The sequence below is a fragment of the Pagrus major genome, chromosome 2 (assembly GCF_040436345.1).
Source record: "Pagrus major chromosome 2, Pma_NU_1.0".
Classification (NCBI taxonomy): Eukaryota; Metazoa; Chordata; class Actinopteri; order Spariformes; family Sparidae; genus Pagrus; species Pagrus major.
Window position 1 is genome coordinate 12,115,702 of NC_133216.1, and position 23,730 is coordinate 12,139,431.

Below are 23,730 nucleotides of genomic sequence, written 5' to 3' on the forward strand. Positions count from 1 at the left end.
CTGGCCCACCCCTGCCTCTCTGAAACAACTTCAGCGCATCCTGGGGTTTGCCAAATTCTACTGAAGATTCATTCACGACTACAGCAGAGTTGCTGCACCACTCACCCAACTGACCCCAACTAACTCTACGTTCCTGTGGACCCCAGAGCTGAAGCTGCTTTCCTTAGAATCAAGGAACTCTTTACCCACACACCCATTCTCAAACATCCTGACCCTGCTCTACAGTTCGTGGTCAAAGTGGACGCCTCTGATTCTGGGATGGGATCACCCCTGTGCCTACTACTCTCAATGCCTCTCATCTGCAGAGAGGAACTATGACGTTGGGAACCAGAAGCTTTTGGCTGTTGTCCTGGCGCTGCAAGAGTGGCAACACTGGCTGGAGGGCAAAGTGTATTACAGTGGAGGGCTGAGGAGAAGGCTGGAGGCTCCACTGAGTAGATGGTGCGACTCACAGAGGAATGGGCTAGGTTCAAGATGGGAGCGTGACACTGAGAGTCCCTGATTAAGCCAAATGGTGGCAGAGGTGCCTGTGTCCAAAGCCATTTGTTTATTTAAAAAGATCTAGGCCATTTTATTCTTCTATACAGGTTATTTGGCCATTTTGTAGAAAGTAACTAAAAAGTAGTGTAATAAGTTATATATTACTCTATGCAGACTAGTATTGTAAGGTAATTTATTTCTTAAAAATGAAACTAACTGGTAATATATTGCATTTTGAAAAAACTTGCCCAACACTGCCAGACAACAGACTGTTAGATAACTGTACTGTGAACAGTGCAGTAACATTCGGGTATGGAAGCTGTCAAGATACTGCAATTTTATTTTCAGCTACAAGCAGCTTTTGACAAGCATTTTCAGTTAAATGTAGTTCTAAAATACATGGCATGAGAAGTGGCAAGAGATTATAGCATCAACTGATGTAAGCAAGTGGTCTGAGCATTGTGGATGCATGTGGCTATATGTTAGTACCTACAAACTCCTGAAAACTGTGGAGAACATCAGCCTACGAGGGATGTGTGAAGTAGTGACCAGATGTGGACCGATGTGGTTTGACTTAGGGCACAGTTTTATCATAATGAACAACATATGACCCTCCAAGAAAGTGAAACTATGTTAAACACAACAGTCTTTAATTACACCAATGAAAACCCATCCATTGTAATATAAGATGCTATAGAATAACTTTTTCTAAGCAGTAAGACATTTCACATTCTTGTGGGTGAAATCCTTTACGTCACGTACATGACATAAGTTACCTACATACCTACGCCTACACCAGGACTGCAAATACCTCCACTGCATATGCACATGTATGTGACATAAGAGAACATATGTAATGTAAGTTAACTTGCGTGATTAAGTTAAAAGTTTGCATATATATTTTTTTTATTGTACATACAAAAAAGATTCATTCTGTCTCATGAAGATAATTGCAGTTACTGGGTCTGGATTTCCCGACCCATGATTGCCTTCTTTGTGTTTCTCTCTGGTCTCAGCAGGATTATGTAACATTTGGGTCCAAACAGTGCCACCAAGAGACCAAAACTGGAGGCCAGGATGGCAAATACCTCCACTGCATCTGCGTATTTGCCTGGTGAGCTGATATAAGCAGGGACAAAGGCCACCCACACAGCACAGAAGATCAGCATACTGAAAGTGATGAGTTTGGCCTCATTGAAACTATCTGGAAGATTCCTTGCTATAAATGCAATCAGAAAACTGAGGGAAGCCAATGAGCCAATATAGCCCAGTAACACAGCAAAGCCAATTGTGGACCCAACTGCACACTCATAAACAATCTTATCATTGTAGTATTGAGTGTTTTTATGAGGAGTAGGGGAGGCAGATACAATCCAGGCAGTGCAGACTGCTGCTTGAATAGAAGTGAGAACAATAACTGTTCCTCTCTGCTGCAAAACACCAAACCACCTCAGGCTGGCTCCACCTCCTGGCTTGGAGGCCTTGAACACAGCCAGAACCACCATGGTTTTTACCAGAATACATGAGACACAAAGCACAAAGCTGATCCCAAATGCTGCATGTCTCAGCTGGCATGTCCACAGTCTGGGACGACCGATAAACAGCAGTGAACACAGGAAACATAACTTAAGGGACAGCAATAGCTGGAAACTCAGCTCTGAATTGTTGGCACGTACTATTGGTGTGCTTTGATGATAAATAAAGATGCCCAGGACGACAGCACACATACATGTGCCCAGCAATAAGGCAACTGTCAAGCCGATACCCAGAGGCTCATGGAAGGAGAGAAACTCTGTTTTCTTAGGAACACAGTGGTCATGCTGGGGGCTGGACCAGAAGTCCTCAGGACAGCTGGTGCACTCCATGGCATCTGTAAAAAAAGGAAAAGACCTTAGATACTCTATATGTTTATATTATATCTCAAAACTACAATCTTTAAAGTTAAAAACCAACCAGTTTTATTGCTGATCTCCCCCTCAGAACAAGGGATGCAGTCAAAACAGCACACAGGTTCCTCTTTCTTTCTGGCCATGCGGGTACCTGGAGGACAGCTTTCACTGCACACTGAGCGGCGTGGCTAAATGGTGAAAAATATGTATTGTTTATCCTCCATTACTTACACTGCCATACTGAGTTGCTCATGGTGTGTCTGACAAATCAGATATAACCTTTTTTGATTCAAAGTTCCAGAAGATTTTGTCTTCATCAATTGTGAGTTCTTCACCTTTGGAGGCCGACCTCTTGAACTCACCCACATTCTGAACTTCAGTTCTTCCATCAGGGAGCCACAGCCAGTTCATGACGTCATAGATTGCTAAGGGATCACCATTCTCATCGAATGACACTTGATCACCAAATGTTGTCGTAAAGTTGACCTTTTCCAAATAATACACTAGCTATAAAGAGACACAAAAACCTCAGAGACCTACAACAATTTTTGGGATGCCTGACCCTCCTGCATTTATTTCATTTTTTCCTAATTCTAGGAGTCTACATCCAGTAATGGCTCCTTCCAACCCAGATTGTATCACTGCCAGTGGTCGATTGGGTTGTTGAGGGGTACAAAATAATTCTCTGTGATCATTGTAAACGTGTGAGTATCTAGAATATAATTATCAGACTGCATACTATACTTGTGAACATACCAAAACAAGAACCTATCACTGAGCTGACCAACCACTGTCATCATCCAGGAGTAGGTAATTTTCTCTCACTATTTATTTAGCAAATTACAATTAGTAGCACCACTCTGCAAGAAACACTAAACCGTATGATTTGGTCATATAACAGATTGAGCATAAACTGATATCACACCTGCCATGGCTCCAGTTCTTTCAAATTGCCACAGCTGTGCCCGCTGAAAGACCCTCTCCCTGGCTCACACTGCAGCATGTCATCAAGGGCATAGGCCAGAGCATACACAGCCTTGTACACATTATACTCTAGTCTGAGATTGGAAACGTCCAACAACTCAGTCTCCACATCCTCTAGATTTTCCTGTCCAGTACATAATGTTCCCCCAGCCTCCACCCAGCCTGCTGGAGGTGGTGTGAATCTACATTGAAATGTGAATTCCCAAAACTGGTTTATCTGAAATATATTCAAAACAGTCTTATAAATGATGACTATATTATTCTTGCAATTACCAGATCAGATTGCACAGTTAAACTCTCACCATACTATTTCCATAGCTGTTGTTGTGGTGTAGGTCAGGAAGCATTTGTAGAAGGAATTCCCTGAAGCCTGGTATTTCTCCTTGACGGATGGCAATGCCCAGTGTGCCAGCCAGGTACGGCATGAGGTCAGGGGTCTGGAGGACAGTAGAAGTTGTCCAGGCTTCACTGGCCATCCACTGCAGGCCTGTCACATTCTGCCTCACCACCTGAGTGTCAAATAAAATACATAACTCCATAATGCCATGTCACTAAGGTATTGTCTAGTTTTCTGAATTGTACACAGTACACACAAGTGATGTCTTACTTGTTCATACACAAATGCAATCCTGTGTTTTACACAGTATTTTATGAGCAAAGTGATGCATATCATCATAACCACAGTTTTGTGTCATATGTCTGAGTAACTGATCGTACTCTAAAACCCTGCTAACAAGGCGTTGAACAAAAAGAGGTGTAACCTGTTCAATTAATATATTTGTCACAGTCCAATATGTTATTGCAACTTAAATCTTAAATCAGTTTGATAACTTAAAAAAAAAGACATATAACTTAGGTTGTAGTTCAAGCCCAACCTCTTCCATGAGGTTAATCATGTAACTCTCATGTGCAAACACAATGACCACACGAGCTGTGGATTTCTTCATCACATCCACGATCCTCCTTAGTTCATCTGGGTCATTGTCCCATGGCAACACCTCTAAGTAGGCAAGACAACCTCCACCAGACTGAGCCAGGTCAGATTGGAAGGATCGAGCAGCGTGGAGTCCATAGTCATCATCACTGACCAGCAGACCTGCCCAACTCCAGCCAAAACGCTTCAGTATCTGAATCATAGCCTGCACCTAAGTGAATGCAGAGATTACATGCTAAAAAGGTTACACATTGGATCATATTTAATTATTGCAGTTCAAGGAATACAACAGTTTTTGCAGTGTAGAGATGTTTTTCTTGTGAATGTTTAACTGCACATGCTTTTATACTGATGGATGGTCACCTGGAAAGCATCACTTGGGATCGTCCTAAAGAAGGATGGAAACTTTTGCCGGTCACTCAGACAGGAACATGTGGCAAAATAACTCACCTGTGAAAGACACAGACTGTACATCCTGAAAACATTCAAAGAATTTTCCAACTCCAGGTTTACAAGTGACATTACATCTGAGATCATAACAAAATAAACCAATAGAATTGATAGAAGGCAAATTGTCAAACTTACCATAGGTACTCTGTACAAACCTAAGACAGAGGAGATGGCAATAGAATGAGTAGAAGAAGAATCACCCACAATCCCTATGACTGGAGGGGTTCCTGCACAGGTGTCATTTAATATAAACTGCTTCTCTTGACCACTGACTGCGGATAATCCTGCACGAAATCCAATCCCTAGTTTGAAACAGTTATCATAAAGATTGTATCCCAGAGTCACATTAGGTAGCAGGTTGAAGTTTCTGTTGATCTCATCAATGGCAAAGGCCATGGTCTCGGCCATCCTAAATCCTACAACATCAAAACTAACACAAATACCACTATTAACTATTGAAGAATACAACATACAATAACTGTGACAACATGAACACATTGCACAAGTACAGATTTTACAAACAATTATGTCAGTTGAATGTCAATAATTACTTACAATAATTCAATAGATACAACTGTAGGAAAATTAACAGAAATACATATGACTCATGGAATTGATTTTCTCCAGTTTTTGCTTTTGCCACTTCCCTGAGAGACTCACCCGTGGCAAGTAGGTTGTTGTGGCTCTGAGGTAAAAGAAAGGTCAGGAAAGACAGAGAAGAAGTGGATTCGAAATATCCCACCTAGAACCACATCTCCAGCCTTGTGCATCTCATTTAGATGAAACTGTCCCTGTAACCGGCAGGAGGAGGAATTAAGAGGGGAGGACACAACAGAAGAGAAGTAGGAATACAAAAATATGAAATACATGAGCGAGAGCAATTTCATATCTAAAAATCCCCACATGACTTTCCTCCTGTTCATCCCTCTCCTGAGCCCAGTCAGCTTTATTACTGTCAACCTGTTTTATTGACTTGCAGCATTGTTTAATCTTAAGCACCACCCAATGGGCTATAAGCAAGAGTCGAGGCAGGGCCTAAAATTATTGTAATTTGAGATTGATTTTGAGCATCCTAAGACAAGTAGTGGAACATTATGTCTTCCCATCTATTTTCCTTTGCACTGACTTTTTCATGACAACAGACAACAGTGTTGGGGGTAACGTGTTACAAAAGCAACATGTTACAATAATATATTTCTTTTAAGGATCTATGGCCAGCACTGGGACCTACAATGTTAAATATTATCAATTTATCACTCATGACTGGTGTCCCTGCTAGCTTTAAGTCTGCTGTGGTTAAGCCTCTTCTCAAGAAACCACATGTTGACCCAGGGTCTTTAAATAGTTATAGACCAGTATCCAACCTTCCCTTCTTCTCTGAAGTCTTGGAAAGAGTTTGGCATCTCTGGCCTGGCTCTCGCTTTGCTAAAGTCTTACCTATCGGAAATAACACAATGTGTTTCTTATAATAATACTACATCAATATTTACTGATGTAAAGTATGGAGTTCCCCAAGGCTCTGTTCTGGCCCTTTGCTCTTCTCTTTTTATATTTCACCTCTTGGCAAAATTATTCACAGTTAGAGAGTACATTTCCACTACGATGCGGACTATACTCAGGTGTATGTGCCCATCAAAGCTGATAAAAACTCTCAAATCACAAAATTAGAGACCTGCTTGTATGCGGTGAAGAAATGGATGTCAGAAAACATCCTGCTCCTGAATTCTGATAAAAACAGATGTTGGTCCTTGGCCACGCTTGACAGAAACACCGCTTTGATCAGGTGGTGGTAACTCTTGACAACTGTGTTATTTCTCAAAGTTCAATTATCAAGAATCTTGGTGTTACATCTGATTCTACCCTCTCTTTCGATCAGCACATCAAAGAAATTACCAAGATCGCTTTTTACCAGCTGTGCGACATAGCTAAAATTAGGTCCTTCCTGTCCACAGCTGATGCAGAGATCCTGATTCATGCCTTTGTTTCATCTAGACTGGATTATTGCAATGCCTTATTTTCAGGTCTACCGCGTGAGAGCACTAAAAGTCTTCAAATGGTTCAGAATGCTGCAGCGAGAGTCTAAACACGTACAAGAAACTTTGATCATATAACACCAATCCAAGCCTCACTGCATTGGCTCCCAATTCATGTCAGATCAGACTTCAAGGTACTGCTGATGACATACAAAACCACATGGCCTTGCCCCATCGTACGTGTCTGATCTCATTATACCACTATATTCCACCTTGTGTATTACGCTCTCAGAATTCAGGGCTCCTGACGGTTCCAAGGATAAAAAGAAGTCAGCTGGCTGCAGGACTTTTTCCCGTTGTGCCCCCTTTCTCTGGAATAACCTCCCAGCTGACATCAGACAATTTGGCCTTTAAAACTAAACTCAAATTTACTTCTTTGACTTGACCTTTAATTAGTCTGTGACTTTGACTGCTAGCTTCTTCAGTGGGTTGGTCTCAGTCTCAATGAGTCTCTTACCTATAGTATTAGAATATACATTGTCCTGCCAACGAGAAATAATCTGTTTATTCTGATTAACATTGCATTTCTTTAATTTTAGTTTTTTTTGTTTTCTGTTCCCACAAGCTGCAAGCTGTGTCGGTCCCTCACTGTTCCCTCTCTATAGCTTTCTCCTCTGTCTCCTCCTCCTCTCTTTTAATTCAGGCTCCCTTCTGATGGACCGCGGGATCATTGCTCTCCTCTGTTTTACTCTCTCCTTATATCGTATTTCTGTAAAATGTGATGCCTCTTCATTCTGATGTCTTCTTTTTGACTGTGAATTATCTTGTATGGCCTACCCTCTTCCAGGTCACCATGGTGAAAAAAGGCATAGAAAAATAAATTATATTCTTGTCATGTCATTAAAGGCTACATTATAGAAGGTATAGGTCTATTTAGTTTCATATGACCAAGCCTACAATTAAAAATATTTATTCCTATCTCATAATATATCAGACTTTGATTCTTTGTCTGCCTGCTCATCCCTGTGTCCAAGGCCATTTGTTTATTTAAAAAGATCTAGGCTATTTAATTGTTCTATGTAGCTTATTTGACCATTTTGTAGAAAGTAACTAAAAAGTAGTGTAAAAAGTATTATATTACTCTATACAGACAGTAATATTGTGAGGTAATATATTTCTTAAAAATGAAAGTAACTAGTAAAATGTGATATATTGCAGTTTGAAAGTAACTTGCCCAACACTGCCAGACAACAAACAGTTATTAGATAACTGTACTGTGAACAGTGCAGTAACATTATGGTATGGAAGCTGTCAAGATACTGCAATTTTATTTTCTGCTACTAGCACCTTAATAGACTTCCTTAGAGGCTAATTTACAACACATCACAACAGAACTGTACTGCAAAGTAAAATGAAAACCATCTTTATTTCCTTCCCGTTAGATCCTTTTTAGACTTTCTTAGAAGTGAATTTGTCATACATTAAAACAGAACAGTACTGCAAAATAAAATGAAAACCATCTACCAGGTGGTAGTGTAGCGCCCTGTTGGATTATAGCCAGTAGGAGGCAGTATGAGTGTGTTAATAGCAGAATACTGCCAGGTTAGGGCAAAGAGGAAGTTTTTCGGTGAACGGCATTCTGGGAAGGAGAAAGAAAGAAAACGAGCGCGTACAGAGACTGCCCGACATGTTGATGTGTTTTTGCCAGTCCCGCTGTGAAAATAAAAGTAACATTTTCCACACCACGTCGTTGTGTTGTAGTGGTGTAACAATTTGGAGGTTCCACCGAGATTTTTGAAAGAATATTTTGCGGCGGACGACTCTTTTCAACTCCGGAAAAAGACTGAAGACGTCGGACATGTGCGAGAGCAGCAAGTCAACTGATAGGGAAGCGGTAGCTTAAGGTAACAGTTGAAGTCTAGCTAGGTCGACACGTCCCGTTTTGTTGTTTTTCCATAGTGTTGACAGTAAATAAAACGCTACGCAATATGTCGGAATGCAGAGAAGAACTCCTGATGGAGATAGAAGCTAAACTGCTCGGACTGACTGTGAAAGAACTACACCGAGTCTGTGAGCTCTGTAAAATGGCGGAAGACATTAAAAGTAAGACTCGTCGTGCTTTGGTCAAGCATATCACAAAGTTTTGTGAACGTGAGGACTTTCTGGAGAGGGAGGACGAAGGCATGTCGGTGCTTTTGGAGCTGAACGACGCACTCGACGCTCTGCGAGAGGGCCCGGTGGAGACCGACGACGGGGGAGCACCGCCGTTCGTCCTGGCACCTGCGGCTGCGGAGGAGAGAGAGGTCGAGGCGGCTCGCCCAGCTCAGCCCACGTCGGAAGGACAGCGGGGAGACCGCACACTGCTCGTGCCGACGCTGGAGACACACATCGCTCCGGAGACAGCGCGGGAGGAGGTGACTCCAGGCAGAGGTAGAAACTCCCTCGGTAACAGCTGCTGTGCTTCCAGTGGCTTCAGAAAGGACTTCCGGATAAATGGACATGTTGGTGAGTCCACATCAAGGGACACCCTCAGCTTTAGCAGTCTTGAACACCAGATTGAAGGGGGTTTAAGGAAGGGCTACACGGAAATGGAAATAATGGAGGCTGTGATTCGTGCTGTAAATCCTGGCTTGAAATTGAGAAGTTACCTGGAAGGAAAAAGAGATCTCACTTTAGCCACACTTAGACAAATCTTAAGAACACATTATGCTGAAAAGGATGCAACTGTACTGTACCAACAACTAACAAAAGCTGTACAGGGCCCTGGCGAAACTGCACTTGATTTCCTGGTCAGAGTTCTTGATCTGCGTCAAAAAGTTTTATTTGCATCTGAGCGAGCCCAGTCTGGCCTGAAATATAACCGAGAACTTGTACAAAGCCAGTGTTTCCAGTCCATCATGACAGGCTTATCAAACGATAACATAAGAGCAGAAATGAGGATGTATCTGCAAGATGAGCTCAGTAGTGATGAGTTGCTTCTACAGAAAATGCAGATCGCCCAGCATAATGAAAGTGAGAGGGTCCAAAAGATTAAAGTCACAAATAAAGCCACTCATAGAGCAAGTCTGAGTACAGTAGAGCAAAGTGGTGATGACAATGACTCTTTCACAACAACAGTAACGGCTAAACCAAACAAACCAATTCGAGAAAATCCTTTATTTGCAAAAATAGAGGAGAGCAACACAGCAATAAGGGAACTCACAGGCCAAGTAGCATCCCTTGTGCAAACTGTCCAATGTGGGAGGCAAAACAGTGATGTCAGTCAGACCAAAGCTCCAGCCAATGCTTTTAAGAGACCTAAGAGACAATGTGTAGCATGTCAGCAGGACAAAAAGGACTGCAACCATTGTTTTAGGTGTGGTAGTGACACACATTGGGCTAAGGGGTGTAGAGTCGGGGGCAGACAGAAGTCGTCGGAAAACTCGCAGAGGTTGTGACAGGGGGACATGGCATGACCTCAGAGTTAAAGTCCCAACATGACCCAAAACTGAACCCTCAAGCAGAACCTGTAAATGTGGGCACCATAAAGGGGTTAAAAAAGACATTGCCCACTCACCACCCCACAGCACAGTCAAAGTCACATGTGGAGCTGAAAGAAGAGAAACCCTCCGGCCCATACAATCTCAGTACAAAACGCAAACGAGTTGCACAGCTTATAGGCAAAAAATGTCTTGTCTGGTGCAAAATGAACACTGTGAAGACTCAAGCCTTGTGGGACACAGGAGCACAAGTGTCCATCATGAGTGAGGCATGGAAATCCCAAAACTTACCTGATACAGAAATCCGTCCAATCAGTGAACTGTTAAGTGATGATGAACTACTGGATGTAAGAGCTGCAAATGGCTCAGAAATCCCTTTTCAGGGCTGGGTACCAGTTAGTTTCAGTCTGTGTGATCCAAAAGTTAAAGAAGCAGTGTCTGACAATATACTGGTTCCAGTGCTGGTGAGTAAGGACATAGTTCAGAGACCCATCATAGGATTCAATGCCATTGTCGAGATGTTATCAAGCAAAAATGATCAGGTTCAGCCTAGTGACAACATTGCAGTGCTAAGAAACTCACTGAGGTTAGGATCAGGAAAGGTAGAAGCACTACTAAATGTCATTCAGGGAGCTACAAATGAGAATGTTCCTTACTTTGTCAGTACAGGGCGCACAGCTACTGTAGTTCCAGCAGGACAAATGAGGTGTATCACCTGTCCTTGCAAAACAGATCTGAAAGTGAAAGCTGAAATGTTATTTGAACCTGAGGTAAATCTGTCATTGGACGAGGGACTCACAATTAACTGTCAGCTGTTAAATGTTTCCTGTTCCACACGTAAAGTTAACATTTTTGTGAGAAATGCCACACAACATGACATCACAATGCCAGGCAAAACTGTGATAGGGAGCTTACAGAGAATCACAGACAGTTACCTTGTGCAGCCAGAGGAACAACAGGTTAATTCAGTAGCTGTTGAAACTCCCCAGGCTCCACCATGCTCCACCGCAGACCCACCTCAGGGCGACCCCCATGAAAAACTGTTTGATCCACCTGTCAGCCTGGACCACTTGACCAGTGAGCAGCAAGCAGTGGTCAAGCAAATGCTCAGGGAGGAGTCAGGAACATTTGCTAGAAACAAGGATGACATTGGATACATTGAAAACCTGAAAATGGACATTAATTTAACTGATGAGGTCCCAGTAGCCAAAACATACAATGCCATACCTCGTCCATTGTATGATGAGGTCAAGAATCACATCCAGGACTTGCTAAATAAAGGTTTCATCCGCAAATCTACTTCCCCATATGCAGCTGCAGTAGTTTGCGTGAGAAAAAGAGATGGGAGTCTAAGACTTTGTATTGATTACAGGGGGCTTAATAAAAAAACAATCCCAGACAGACATCCCATACCACGGATCCAGGAGATACTTGATGGTCTGGGAGGGAATGCTTGGTTCAGTGTGTTGGACCAAGGTAAAGCCTACCATCAAGGTAATGTCAGTGAGAGCTCAAAGAAATTCACAGCCTTCACCACCCCGTGGGGACTGTACGAATGGAACAGGATCCCATTTGGCCTCACAAATGCACCCTCCGCTTTTCAGCGTAGTATGGAGGAGAGCCTTGAAGGTCTCAGAGACAAAATATGTATTCCATACTTAGATGATGTGCTGGTCTATAGCAAAACTTTCACGCAGCATGTAGAAGATGTGAGATCTGTCCTCAAACAACAGCGAGCTTGTGGAATAAAATTGAGGCCAGACAAGTGTGACCTGTTCAAAAATGAAGTCCGTTATGTTGGTAAAGTGATCTCGGCTGAAGGCTACAAAATGGACAATAAAGAAATTGAAACTGTACAAGCACTCAAGACAAAACCCCCAACTAACATCAGAGAGCTGCGCAAACTTCTTGGTTTCCTAGGCTATTATAGGAGTTATGTGCAGGATTTTTCCCGTCATGCTAAGTGCTTGTACGACCTTCTCTCAGGAGGCGGAGCCCAAACTACTGAATCAAAACCCACCTTCCGGTCAGCAGGGGCAGGACAGCTCCCCCCACATCACAAAATAGTGTGGACTGACACTCATCAGACAGCCTTGAACTATTTGATTGATGTTTTAACTAACCCACCTGTTATGGCTTATCCAAGGTTTGAAGATCCTTTCATTCTTCACATCGACGCATCAGAACAGGGACTGGGGGCGGTCTTGTATCAGAGGCAGGAAGGCAGGCTCAGAGTTATTGGGTACGGTTCACGGACATTGACACCTGCAGAAAAAAACTATCGCTTACATTCAGGTAAGCTTGAGTTTTTAGCGCTCAAATGGGCCGTTACAGATAGATTTAGAGACTATTTGTTTTATGCGCCCTCTGTAACAATATACAGTGACAACAATCCAGTTACATATGTTTTGAGTACAGCTAAATTAAATGCCACCGGACATCGCTGGGTGTCCGAGCTCGCCGACTTCAATATAACACTCAAGTATCGCCCAGGGAAAGCAAACGTGGATGCAGATTTCCTGTCTCGTGCACCTGTGAATATGGACTCTTATATGAGTGAGTGTACAGAGCAGTGCTCCCCTGAAGCATTGAGTGTAATATTTAGCACAGTTGAAACATTGAAACAACAGGAAGTGGACTGGATCTCAGTCATTACCTGCAGTCCACATGTTCAGGAGTTAACTGCTGTAAATCAGCCAGATGTAAAAGTAACACATCAAGAGTTACTGCAAGCACAGTTACGAGACTCTGTCATATCCCGTGTGCTTCAGTGGAAAGCATCTGGTCAAAAACCAGACAAAAGTGTCATGAACAGAGAAACAGTGAAAACAAAACAGTTGCTTCATGAATGGAGGAGACTGTATGTTTCCCAAGAGGGTCTGTTACAACGCAAAACGTCAACTTTCACTCAAATCGTGCTTCCAGAAGAGTACAAAGACTTTGTTTACAAGTACCTTCACTGTGAGATGGGACACTTAGGGGTAGAGCGGGTGGTAAACCTTGCTAGGCAAAGGTTTTATTGGCCTGGGATGCAAAAAGACATTGAGTTTTTCATAACTAAAGTTTGTACATGTAACATCCAGAAAAAACCCACAGTGTATAGCAGAGCCCCCATGTGTCACTTACCTGCTACAGCTCCTTTTGAAATGGTCTCCATTGACTATCTTCACCTTGAAAAAAGCAGGGGAGGGTATGAATATATTTTAGTGATCATTGACAACTTCACTAAATTTGCTCAGGCTTATCCAACCCGTAACAAGTCAGGCAAGACAGCAGCAGAAAAAATCTTTAATGATTTTTCACTCAAATTTGGTTTTCCTGCAAAAATACACCATGACCAAGGTAAAGAATTTGAGAACCACTTGTTCAGACAGCTGCAAAAATACACGGACATGACAAACTCAAAGACAACTCCCTATCATCCGCAAGGGAACCCAGCTGAAAGATTTAATCGCACGTTGTTGTCGATGCTGAGGACCTTGGACGAGGAAAAAAAAGGAAATTGGAGTGACTATGTTGGTAAAGTTGTTCACGCCTACAACAGCACCACGAGCGAGGCAACTGGATATTCTCCTTTTTACCTGCTCTTCGGTAGACATCCCCGTTTGCCCATTGATTTGATATTTGGAATAAATGAAGAGGAAGGATTTATTTCACATCAGGAATATGCTCAGAAATGGCAACAGCAGATGAAAGAAGCATACGACATAGCATCCAAAACCATTAAAAAGACTAATATGAGAGGAAAAACATATTATGATAGAAAAAGACTGAGTTCAGTGCTTTACCCAGGTGACAGAGTCCTCGTTAGGAATATGTCAGAGCGAGGAGGACCAGGAAAATTGCGTTCATACTGGGAGGGTCAAATACACATAGTGGTCTCTCGTAAGGGGGAAGACAGCCCAGTCTATGAGGTAAAACCTGAACGTGGCACAGGAAGGGGCAGAGTTCTCCATCGCAACATGCTGATGCCATGCAATGCTTTGCCACTTCAGGAATCAGCTCAAAGCACTGTGAAAAGACAAAATCAGATTCAAAAAGAGAAGAAACACAAGAACAGTAAACCAAAGGAAACACCAGAGGACTCAGAGAGTTCAGATGAGGAGGCTTGTTTCTGGGCTCACAAACTGAGGCACCATCATCATCATGAGGAGCATAGGAAGCAAAGTGTTGCACCTCCTATCACTCCTGAACCAGAACCGCAGCCTGAACTTCATGCTGAAGAAGAGGAGTTCAGTATGGAAATGCTTGTGGACAATGGTGTGACTGAAAATGTCACAACTGGACATGACACTCTCGAGATCACACAAACTGTTCCTTCTGTAGACCTGCCCAGCACACAGGAGCCAGAGTCCCCTGACACTCTGCCACGCAGGTCACAGAGAGAGAGAAGACCTAGAGAGACACTGACATATGACTCATTAGGCCGACCCACTCATCGTGTGGTGGGGCCTCACACTAACTCCATGTATGTTGATACACTGGCACCCATGTATGGACAGTGTAGTGTGCCCTGGCTCCTTCCACAGATGTTGGGAACACACCTGGTTGGTCCTATTTTTGTGCCTACAGGATACTACTGAAAAAAGTTTGTTTTGTTTATTATGGACTGTGGTCAATATTTGAAAAAAATGGACACATGAGCACATAAGTTTGTGAACTGAGTTGTAACCGTCCATATGTGTGCCACAGGACAATACAGACTGAAGTAAGATGAACATAAAAAAAAAAAAGTTTTGTTTTTCAAGATGTAAGTAACACAGTACAGATGAAGTGTTATTACTACATTGTTTATGTTAATGAACAGAAGTTCTATTCACAACCCATATGGTAAAGATTAGTTATGACATTAAAAGATGTAAATGGAATAGTTTCAGTAGACAAGTTTAAGTCAAAAGTCTCCATGGAGTAAATAGTGAGAAGATGGAAATTATTTTTGTCTCAAAGCATAAATATGGTACTGTACTTTCGTTTCAACTACTCAGAAGTAGACTATCATCGAGTCAAGACACTGTAGCGTTTTTGCAAGAGTAAAGTGTGAAGAGATCACATAGTATATGATTGTACTGTACACTTATGGTAAAACCATTTAAATGCACTTTAATCCATTCATTTCTTTATAACTTTCAAGAGAAAGGTATTGTCATTGTGTTACATGTTGAATTGAAAATGTTATCTTCAGATGTAGTTATTAGTTGAATATTGCTGCCACATTCTTTAAGCAACCTGCACTATAAATGCTAATGTTGAGGACAACATGTGTTTAGCAGGGGAGGATTGTAGCGCCCTGTTGGATTATAGCCAGTAGGAGGCAGTATGAGTGTGTTAATAGCAGAATACTGCCAGGTTAGGGCAAAGAGGAAGTTTTTCGGTGAACGGCATTCTGGGAAGGAGAAAGAAAGAAAACGAGCGCGTACAGAGACTGCCCGACATGTTGATGTGTTTTTGCCAGTCCCGCTGTGAAAATAAAAGTAACATTTTCCACACCACGTCGTTGTGTTGTAGTGGTGTAACAGTAGCTCAGTGCTCGGTCCACTCCTCTTCATCATCTATCTACTACCCCTTGGCTCCATCATCCGTCGGCATGGTCTCCGTTTTCACTGCTATGCCGACGACATCCAACTCCACATCTCCACAAAATCCATCACCCCTGCCACCCACTCTACCCTCACAAACTGCCTGTCAGATCTACAATCTTGGCTGCAAAAAAACTTTCTCAAACTCAACAGTGACAAATCTGAAATCATACTCATTGGCCCAAAACATCTCACCACATCGACCCAGAACTTCACCCTCAGCTTTGACAACATCAACCTGTCTCCCTCTCCCTCCATCCGTAACCTTGGCATCATCATGGACAGTACTCTTTCATTCGAACAGCACATCAGCCGCCTCACCCAAACTGCTTTCTTCCATCTAAAAAACATTGCCCGCCTCCGCCCACTACTCTCCTTCTCTGCAGCTGAGACTCTCATCCACGCATTTATCACTTCAAGACTGGACTACTGCAACAGCATCCTCTATGGCTCATCTTCCAAAGTCCTCAATAAACTTCAATACATCCAAAACTCTGCTGCCCGCCTCCTCACCCACACCCGCTCCCGTGAACATATCACCCCCGTACTCCAAAACCTTCACTGGCTCCCTGTCCCTCACCGAATCAACTTCAAGCTCCTCCTACTCACCCATAAAGCCCTCCACAACCAGGCCCCTCCCTACCTCATGGACATGCTCCACCACCACACTCCTTCTCGAAACCTCAGATCCTCAGACGCTAACCTTCTCTCACCCCCCCTCAGGACCAAGCACCGTACCTGGGGGGATAGAGCCTTCTCCATTGCTGCCCCCTCCCTCTGGAACTCCCTCCCCAAACACATCCGTGACTGCCCAGACTCATCCACCTTCAAGTCATTACTCAAAACCCACCTCTTCAAACTCGCTTTTCATCTGCACCTGTAGCAGTTTGCTGTACTCAACCTGTTCTCCCAAAAACCTACACAGATCCATATCCTCATACACTGTTCTTTTTACTACATATTTCTCCTCTATCGCACTATGCACTTGAGTTTATGCACCATGCACTTGATTTTATGTATTCTTGTATGTATTCCATTCTTGTAAAGTGTCTTTGAGAGTTTTTAAAAGCGCTGTACAAATAAAATGTATTATTATTATTATTATTATCTTTATTTCCTATCTTTTAGAGCCTTTTAAGACTTTCTTAGAGGCTAAGTTGCGACAAGTTACAACAGGACCGTAACATAAATTAGGGAGATAACACATATCTGTTACTTCAGACACACCTTCTTTGGCAGGTCCAGTACAACTCAATATTTCTGACAAGCATTCCCAATCAAATGTAGTTCTAAATTACATGGCATGAAAAGTGGCAAGAGGATATAGCATCACCTGATGTATGTAAGTGGTCTGAGCATTGTGGATGCATGTGACTATATGTGAGTACCTACAAACTCCACAAAATTGTGGAGAACATCAGCCTACGAGATCCACGAGATGTGGACTGATGAAGTTTGACTTAGGGCACTATTTTATTATAATGAACAACATATGACCCTCCAAGCAAGTGACACTATGTTAAACACAACAGTCTTTAATTACACCAATGAAAACCCATCCATTGTAATATAAGATGCTATAGAATAACTTTTTCTAAGCAGGAAGGCATTTCATATTCATTTCATATTCTTGTGGGTGAAATCATTTACGTCACCGACATGACACAAGTTACCTACGTACCTACGCCTACACCAGGACTGCAAATACCTCCGCTGCATATGCACATGTATGTGACATAAGAGAAGGTATGTAATGTAAGTTAACTTACGTGATTAAGTTAAAATAAGTGAAGTTTGCATATTTTTTTTTTCATTGTGTACAAAAAAGATTCATTCTGTCTCATGAAGATAATTGCAGTTACTGGGTCTGGTTTTCCCGCCCCATGATTGCCTTCTTCGTGTTCCTCTCTGGTCTCAGCAGGATTACGTAACATTTGGGTCCAAACAGTGCCACCAAGAGACCAAAACTGGAGGCCAGGATGGCAAATACCTCCACTGTATCTGCATATTTGCCTGGTGAGCTGATATAAGCAGGGACAAAGGCCACCCACACAGCACAGAAGATCAGCATGCTGAAAGTGATGAGTTTGGCCTCATTGAAACTATCTGGAAGATTCCTTGCTATAAATGCAATCAGAAAACTGAGGGAAGCCAATGAGCCAATATAGCCCAGTAACACGGCAAAACCAACTGTGGACCCAACTGCACACTCATAAACAATCTTATCATTGTAGTATTGAGTGTTTTTATGGGAAGTTGGGGAGGCAGATACAAGCCAAGCAGTGCAGATTGCTGCCTGAATAGAAGTGAGAACAATAACTGTTCCTCTCTGCTGCAAAACACCAAACCACTTCAGGCTGGCTCCACCTCCTGGCTTGGAGGCTTTGAACACAGCCAGAACCACCATGGTTTTTACCAAAATACATGAGACACAAAGCACAAAGCTGATCCCAAATGCTGCATGTCTCAGCTGGCATGTCCACAGTCTGGGACGACCGATAAACAGCAGTGAACACAGGAAACATAACTTAAGAGACAGTAGTAACTGGAAACTCAGTTCTGAATTGTTGGCACGTACTATGGGTGTGCTACGATGATAAATAAAGATGCCCATGACAACAGCACACATACATGTGCCCAGCAAGGAGGCAGCTGTCAAGCCGATACCCAGAGGCTCATGGAAAGAGAGAAATTCTGTTTTCTTAGGAACACAGTGGTCACGCTGGGGGCTGGACCAGAAGTCCCCAGAACAGCTGGTGCACCCCATGGCATCTAGGAGAAAAAGAACAGACTTGAGATACTCTATATGTTTATATTGTGTCTCAAAACTGCAATGATTAAAGTTTGAAACCAACCAGTTTTATTGCTGATCTTCCCCTCAGAACAAAGGATGCAGTCAAAACAGCACACAGGTTCCCCTTTCTTTCTGGCCATGCGGGTACCTGGAGGACAGCTTTCACTGCACACTGAGCGGGGTGGCTATAGGGAGAAAAAATAGTATCTGTTATTCTCCATTACTTTACACTGCTATACTGAGTTATCCATGGCGTGTCTGACACATCAGATATAACCTTTTTTGATTCAAAGTTCCAGAAGATTTTGTCTTCATCAATTGTGAGTTCTTCACCTTTGGAAGCCGACCTCTTGACCTCACCCACATTCTGAACTTCAGTTCTTCCATCAGGGAGCCACAGCCAGTTCATGACGTCATAGATTGCTAAGGCATCACCATTCTCATCAAATGACACTTGATCACCAAATGTTGTAGTGAAGTTGACTTTTTCCAAGTAATACACTAGCTACATAGAGAGATGAAAATCCAAAGAGGACAGATTAAACCTCAAAGACCAAAAGCAATTAATGGGATGTCTGACCCTCCTGTATTTATTTTGTTTTTTCCTAACCTATTCTAGCACTACTTGACTATGTTGTTGACGGTAAAATGTTTCTGTGTGATCAAACATTGGGGTACCCAGAATTCAAATATCAAACTGCATACTAAAATTTTGAACATATCAAAACAAGAACCTATCACTGAGCTAATAATACCAACCACTGCCATCACCCAGGAGTAGTACCACTTTGCAAGAAACACTAGACCGTGCGATTTAGTCATATAACAGGTGGAGTGTAAACTGATATCACACCTGCCATGGCTCCAGTTCTTTCAAATTGCCACAGCTGTGCCCGCTGAAAGGCCCTTTCCCTGGTTCACACTGCAACATGTCATCAAGGGCATAGGCCAGAGCATACACAGCCTTGTACACATTATACTCTGGCCTGAGATTGGAAACGTCTAACAACTCAGTCTCCACATCCTCTAGATTTTCCTGTCCAGTACATAATGTTCCCCCAGCCTCCACCCAACCTGCAGGAGGTGGTGTGAATCTACATTGAAATGTGAATTCCCAAAACCGGTTTACCTGAAATATATTCAAAACAGTCTTATAAATGATGACTATATATTATTCTTGCAATTACCAGATCAGATTGCACAGTTAAACTCTCACTATGCTATTTCCATAGCTGTTGTTGTGGTGTAAGTCAGGAAGCATTTGTAGGAGGAATTCCCTGAAGCCTGGTATTTCTCCTCGACGGATGGAAATGCCCAGTGTGCCAGCAAGATACGGCATTAAGTCAGGGGTCTGGAGGACAGTAGAAGCTGTCCATGCTTCACTGGCCATCCACTGCAGGCCTGTCACATTCTGCCTCACCACCTGTGTATCAAATAAAATATATAACTCCACAATGCCATGTCAGTAAAGTATTGTCTAGTCTTCTGAATTGTACACAGCACACACAAGTGATGTCTTCCTTGTTCATACACAGATGCAATCCTGTGTTTTACACACTATTTTATGAGCAAAGTGATGCATATCATCATAACCACAGTTTTGTGTAATTTGTCTGAGTAACTGATCGTACTCTAAAACCCTGCTAACAGGGCTTGAACAGAAAGAGGTGTAACCTGTTCAATTAATATATTTGTCACAGTCCAATATGTTATTGCAACTTAAATCTGTCAGTTTGATAAATTAAAACAAATAAGACATATAATTTAGGTTGTAGTTCAATCCCAACCTCTTCCATGAGGTTAATCATGGAACTCTCGTGTGCAAACACAATGACCACATGAGCTGTGGATTTCTCCATCACATCCACGATCCTCCTTAGTTCATCTGGGTCATTGCTCCATGGCAACACCTCTAAGTAGGCAAGACAACCTCCACCAGACTGAGCCAGGTCAGATTGGAAGGATCGAGCAGTGTGGAGTCCATAGTCATCATCACTGACCAACAGACCTGCCCAACTCCAGCCAAAACGTTTCAGTATCTGAATCATAGCCTGCACCTAAGTGAATGCAGAGATTACATGCTAAAAAGGTTTCACATTGGATCATATTTAGTTATTGCAGTTCAAGGAATATAACAGGTTTTGCAGTGTAGAGATGTTTTTCTTGTGAATGTTTAACTGCACATGCTTTTATACTGATGGATGGTCACCTGGAAAGCATCACTTGGGATCGTCCTAAAGAAGGATGGAAACTTTCGCCGGTCACTCAGACAGGAACATGTGGCAAAATAACTCACCTGTGAAAGACACAGACTGTACTTCCTGAAAACATTCAAAGAATTTTCCAGCTCTTTTTACTTTTTAAAGGTTACTCCAAGTTTACAAGTGACATTAAATCTGAGATCATATCAAAATAATCCAATAGAATTAATAGAAGGCAAATTGTCAAACTTACCATAGGTACTCTGTACAAACCTAAGACAGAGGAGATGGCAATAGAATGAGTAGAAGAAGAATCACCCACAATCCCTACAACTGGAGGGGTTCCTGCACAGGTGTCATTTAATATAAACTGCTTCTCTTGACCACTGACTGCGGATAATCCTGCACGAAATCCAATCCCTAGTTTGAAACAGTTATCATAAAGATTGTATCCCAGAGTCACATTAGGTAGTAGGTTGAAGTTTCTGTTGATCTCATCAATGGCAAAGGCCATGGTCTCGGCCATCCTAAATCCTACAACATCAAAACTAACACAAATACCACTATTAACTATTGAAGAATACAACATACAATAACTGTGACAACATGAACACATTGCACAAGTACAGATTTTACAAACAATTATGTCAGTTGAATGTCAATAATTACTTACAATAATTCAATAGATACAACTGTAGGAAAATTAACAGAAATACATATGACTCATGGAATTGATTTTCTCCAGTTTTTGCTTTTGCCACTTCCCTGAGAGACTCACCCGTGGCAAGTAGGTTGTTGTGGCTCTGAGGTAAAAGAAAGGTCAGGAAAGACAGAGAAGAAGTGGATTCGAAATATCCCACCTAGAACCACATCTCCAGCCTTGTGCATCTCATTTAGATGAAACTGTCCCTGTAACCGGCAGGAGGAGGAATTAAGAGGGGAGGACACAACAGAAGAGAAGTAGGAATACAAAAATATGAAATACATGAGCGAGAGCAATTTCATATCTAAAAATCCCCACATGACTTTCCTCCTGTTCATCCCTCTCCTGTGCCCAGTCAGCTTTATTACTGTCAACCTGTTTTATTGACTTGCAGCATTGTTTAATCTTAAGCACCACCCAATGGGGTATAAGCAAGAGTCGAGGCAGGGCCTAAAATTATTATAATTTGAGATTGATTTTGAGCATCCTAAGACAAGTAGTGGAACATTATGTCTCCCCATCTATTTTCCTTTGCACTGACTTTTTCATGACAACAGACAACAGTGTTGGGGGTAACGTGTTACAAAAGCAACATGTTACAATAATATATTTCTTTTAAGGATCTATGGCCAGCACTGGGACCTACAATGTTAAATATTGTTAATTTATCACTCATGACTGGTGTCCCTGCTAGCTTTAAGTCTGCTGTGGTTAAGCCTCTTCTCAAGAAACCGCATGTTGACCCAGGGTCTTTAAATAGTTATAGACCAGTATCCAACCTTCCCTTCTTCTCTGAAGTCTTGGAAAGAGTTTGGCATCTCTGGCCTGGCTCTCGCTTTGCTAAAGTCTTACCTATCGAAAAGAACACAATGTGTTTCTTATAATAATACTACATCAATATTTACTGATGTAAAGTATGGAGTTCCCCAAGGCTCTGTTCTGGCCCTTTGCTCTTCTCTTTTTATATTTCACCTCTTGGCAAAATTATTCACAGTTAGAGAGTACATTTCCACTACGATGCGGACTATACTCAGGTGTATGTGCCCATCAAAGCTGATAAAAACTCTCAAATCACAAAATTAGAGACCTGCTTGTATGCGGTGAAGAAATGGATGTCAGAAAACATCCTGCTCCTGAATTCTGATAAAAACAGATGTTGGTCCTTGGCCACGCTTGACAGAAACACCACTTTGATCAGGTGGCGGTAACTCTTGACAACTGTGTTATTTCTCAAAGTTCAATTATCAAGAATCTTGGTGTTACATCTGATTCTACCCTCTCTTTCGATCAGCACATCAAAGAAATTACCAAGATCGCTTTTTACCAGCTGTGCAACATAGCTAAAATTAGGTCCTTCCTGTCCACAGCTGATGCAGAGATCCTGATTCATGCCTTTGTTTCATCTAGACTGGATTATTGCAATGCCTTATTTTCAGGTCTACCGCGTGAGAGCACTAAAAGTCTTCAAATGGTTCAGAATGCTGCAGCGAGAGTCTAAACACGTACAAGAAACTTTGATCATATAACACCAATCCAAGCCTTACTGCATTGGCTCCCAATTCATGTCAGATCAGACTTCAAGGTACTGCTGATGACATACAAAACCACATGGCCTTGCCCCATCGTACGTGTCTGATCTCATTATACCACTATATTCCACCTTGTGTATTACGCTCTCAGAATTCAGGGCTCCTGACGGTTCCAAGGATAAAAAGAAGTCAGCTGGCTGCAGGACTTTTTCCCGTTGTGCCCCCTTTCTCTGGAATAACCTCCCAGCTGACATCAGACAATTTGGCCTTTAAAACTAAACTCAAATTTACTTCTTTGACTTGACCTTTAATTAGTCTGTGACTTCGACTGCTAGCTTCTTCACAGGGTTGGTCTCAGTCTCAATAAGTCTCTTACATATAGTATTAGAATATACATTGTCCTGCCAATGAGAAATAATCTGTTTATTCTGATTAACATTGCATTTCTTTAATTTTAGTTTTTTTGTTTTCTGTTCCCACAAGCTGCAAGCTGTGTCGGTCCCTCACTGTTCCCTCTCTATAGCTTTCTCCTCTGTCTCCTCCTCCTCTCTTTTAATTCAGGCTCCCTTCTGATGGACCGCGGGATCATTGCTCTGCTCTGTTTTACTCTCTCCTTATATCTGTATTTCTGTAAAATGTGATGCCTCTTCATTCTGATGTCTTCTTTTTGACTGTGAATTATCTTGTATGGCCTGCCCTCTTCCAGGTCACCATGGTGAAAAAAGGCATAGAAAAATA

At 42.2% G+C, this 23,730-nt stretch overlaps 2 protein-coding genes across 2 annotated transcripts; both read right to left on the reverse strand.

The window, feature by feature from the left end:
- Window positions 1-1,436: 1,436 nt before the first annotated feature.
- LOC141016795 (extracellular calcium-sensing receptor-like) lies at window positions 1,437-5,546 on the reverse strand. The gene is made up of 9 exons (XM_073491347.1): window positions 5,398-5,546; window positions 4,873-5,167; window positions 4,651-4,737; window positions 4,229-4,498; window positions 3,656-3,862; window positions 3,295-3,570; window positions 2,649-2,876; window positions 2,434-2,557; window positions 1,437-2,350 (listed from the first exon to the last, which is right to left on the reverse strand). The coding sequence occupies exons 1-9, from the start codon at window positions 5,505-5,507 to the stop codon at window positions 1,437-1,439; spliced, it is 2,511 nt and encodes an 836-aa protein (XP_073347448.1). The 5' UTR covers window positions 5,508-5,546.
- A 12,077-nt stretch (window positions 5,547-17,623) lies between these two features.
- On the reverse strand, window positions 17,624-21,717 carry LOC141015459 (extracellular calcium-sensing receptor-like). The gene is made up of 9 exons (XM_073489543.1): window positions 21,539-21,717; window positions 21,014-21,308; window positions 20,769-20,855; window positions 20,347-20,616; window positions 19,776-19,982; window positions 19,413-19,688; window positions 18,837-19,064; window positions 18,621-18,744; window positions 17,624-18,537 (listed from the first exon to the last, which is right to left on the reverse strand). Exons 1-9 carry the CDS (start codon window positions 21,646-21,648, stop codon window positions 17,624-17,626), a joined length of 2,511 nt encoding a protein of 836 aa, XP_073345644.1. The 5' UTR covers window positions 21,649-21,717.
- Window positions 21,718-23,730: the final 2,013 nt, after the last annotated feature.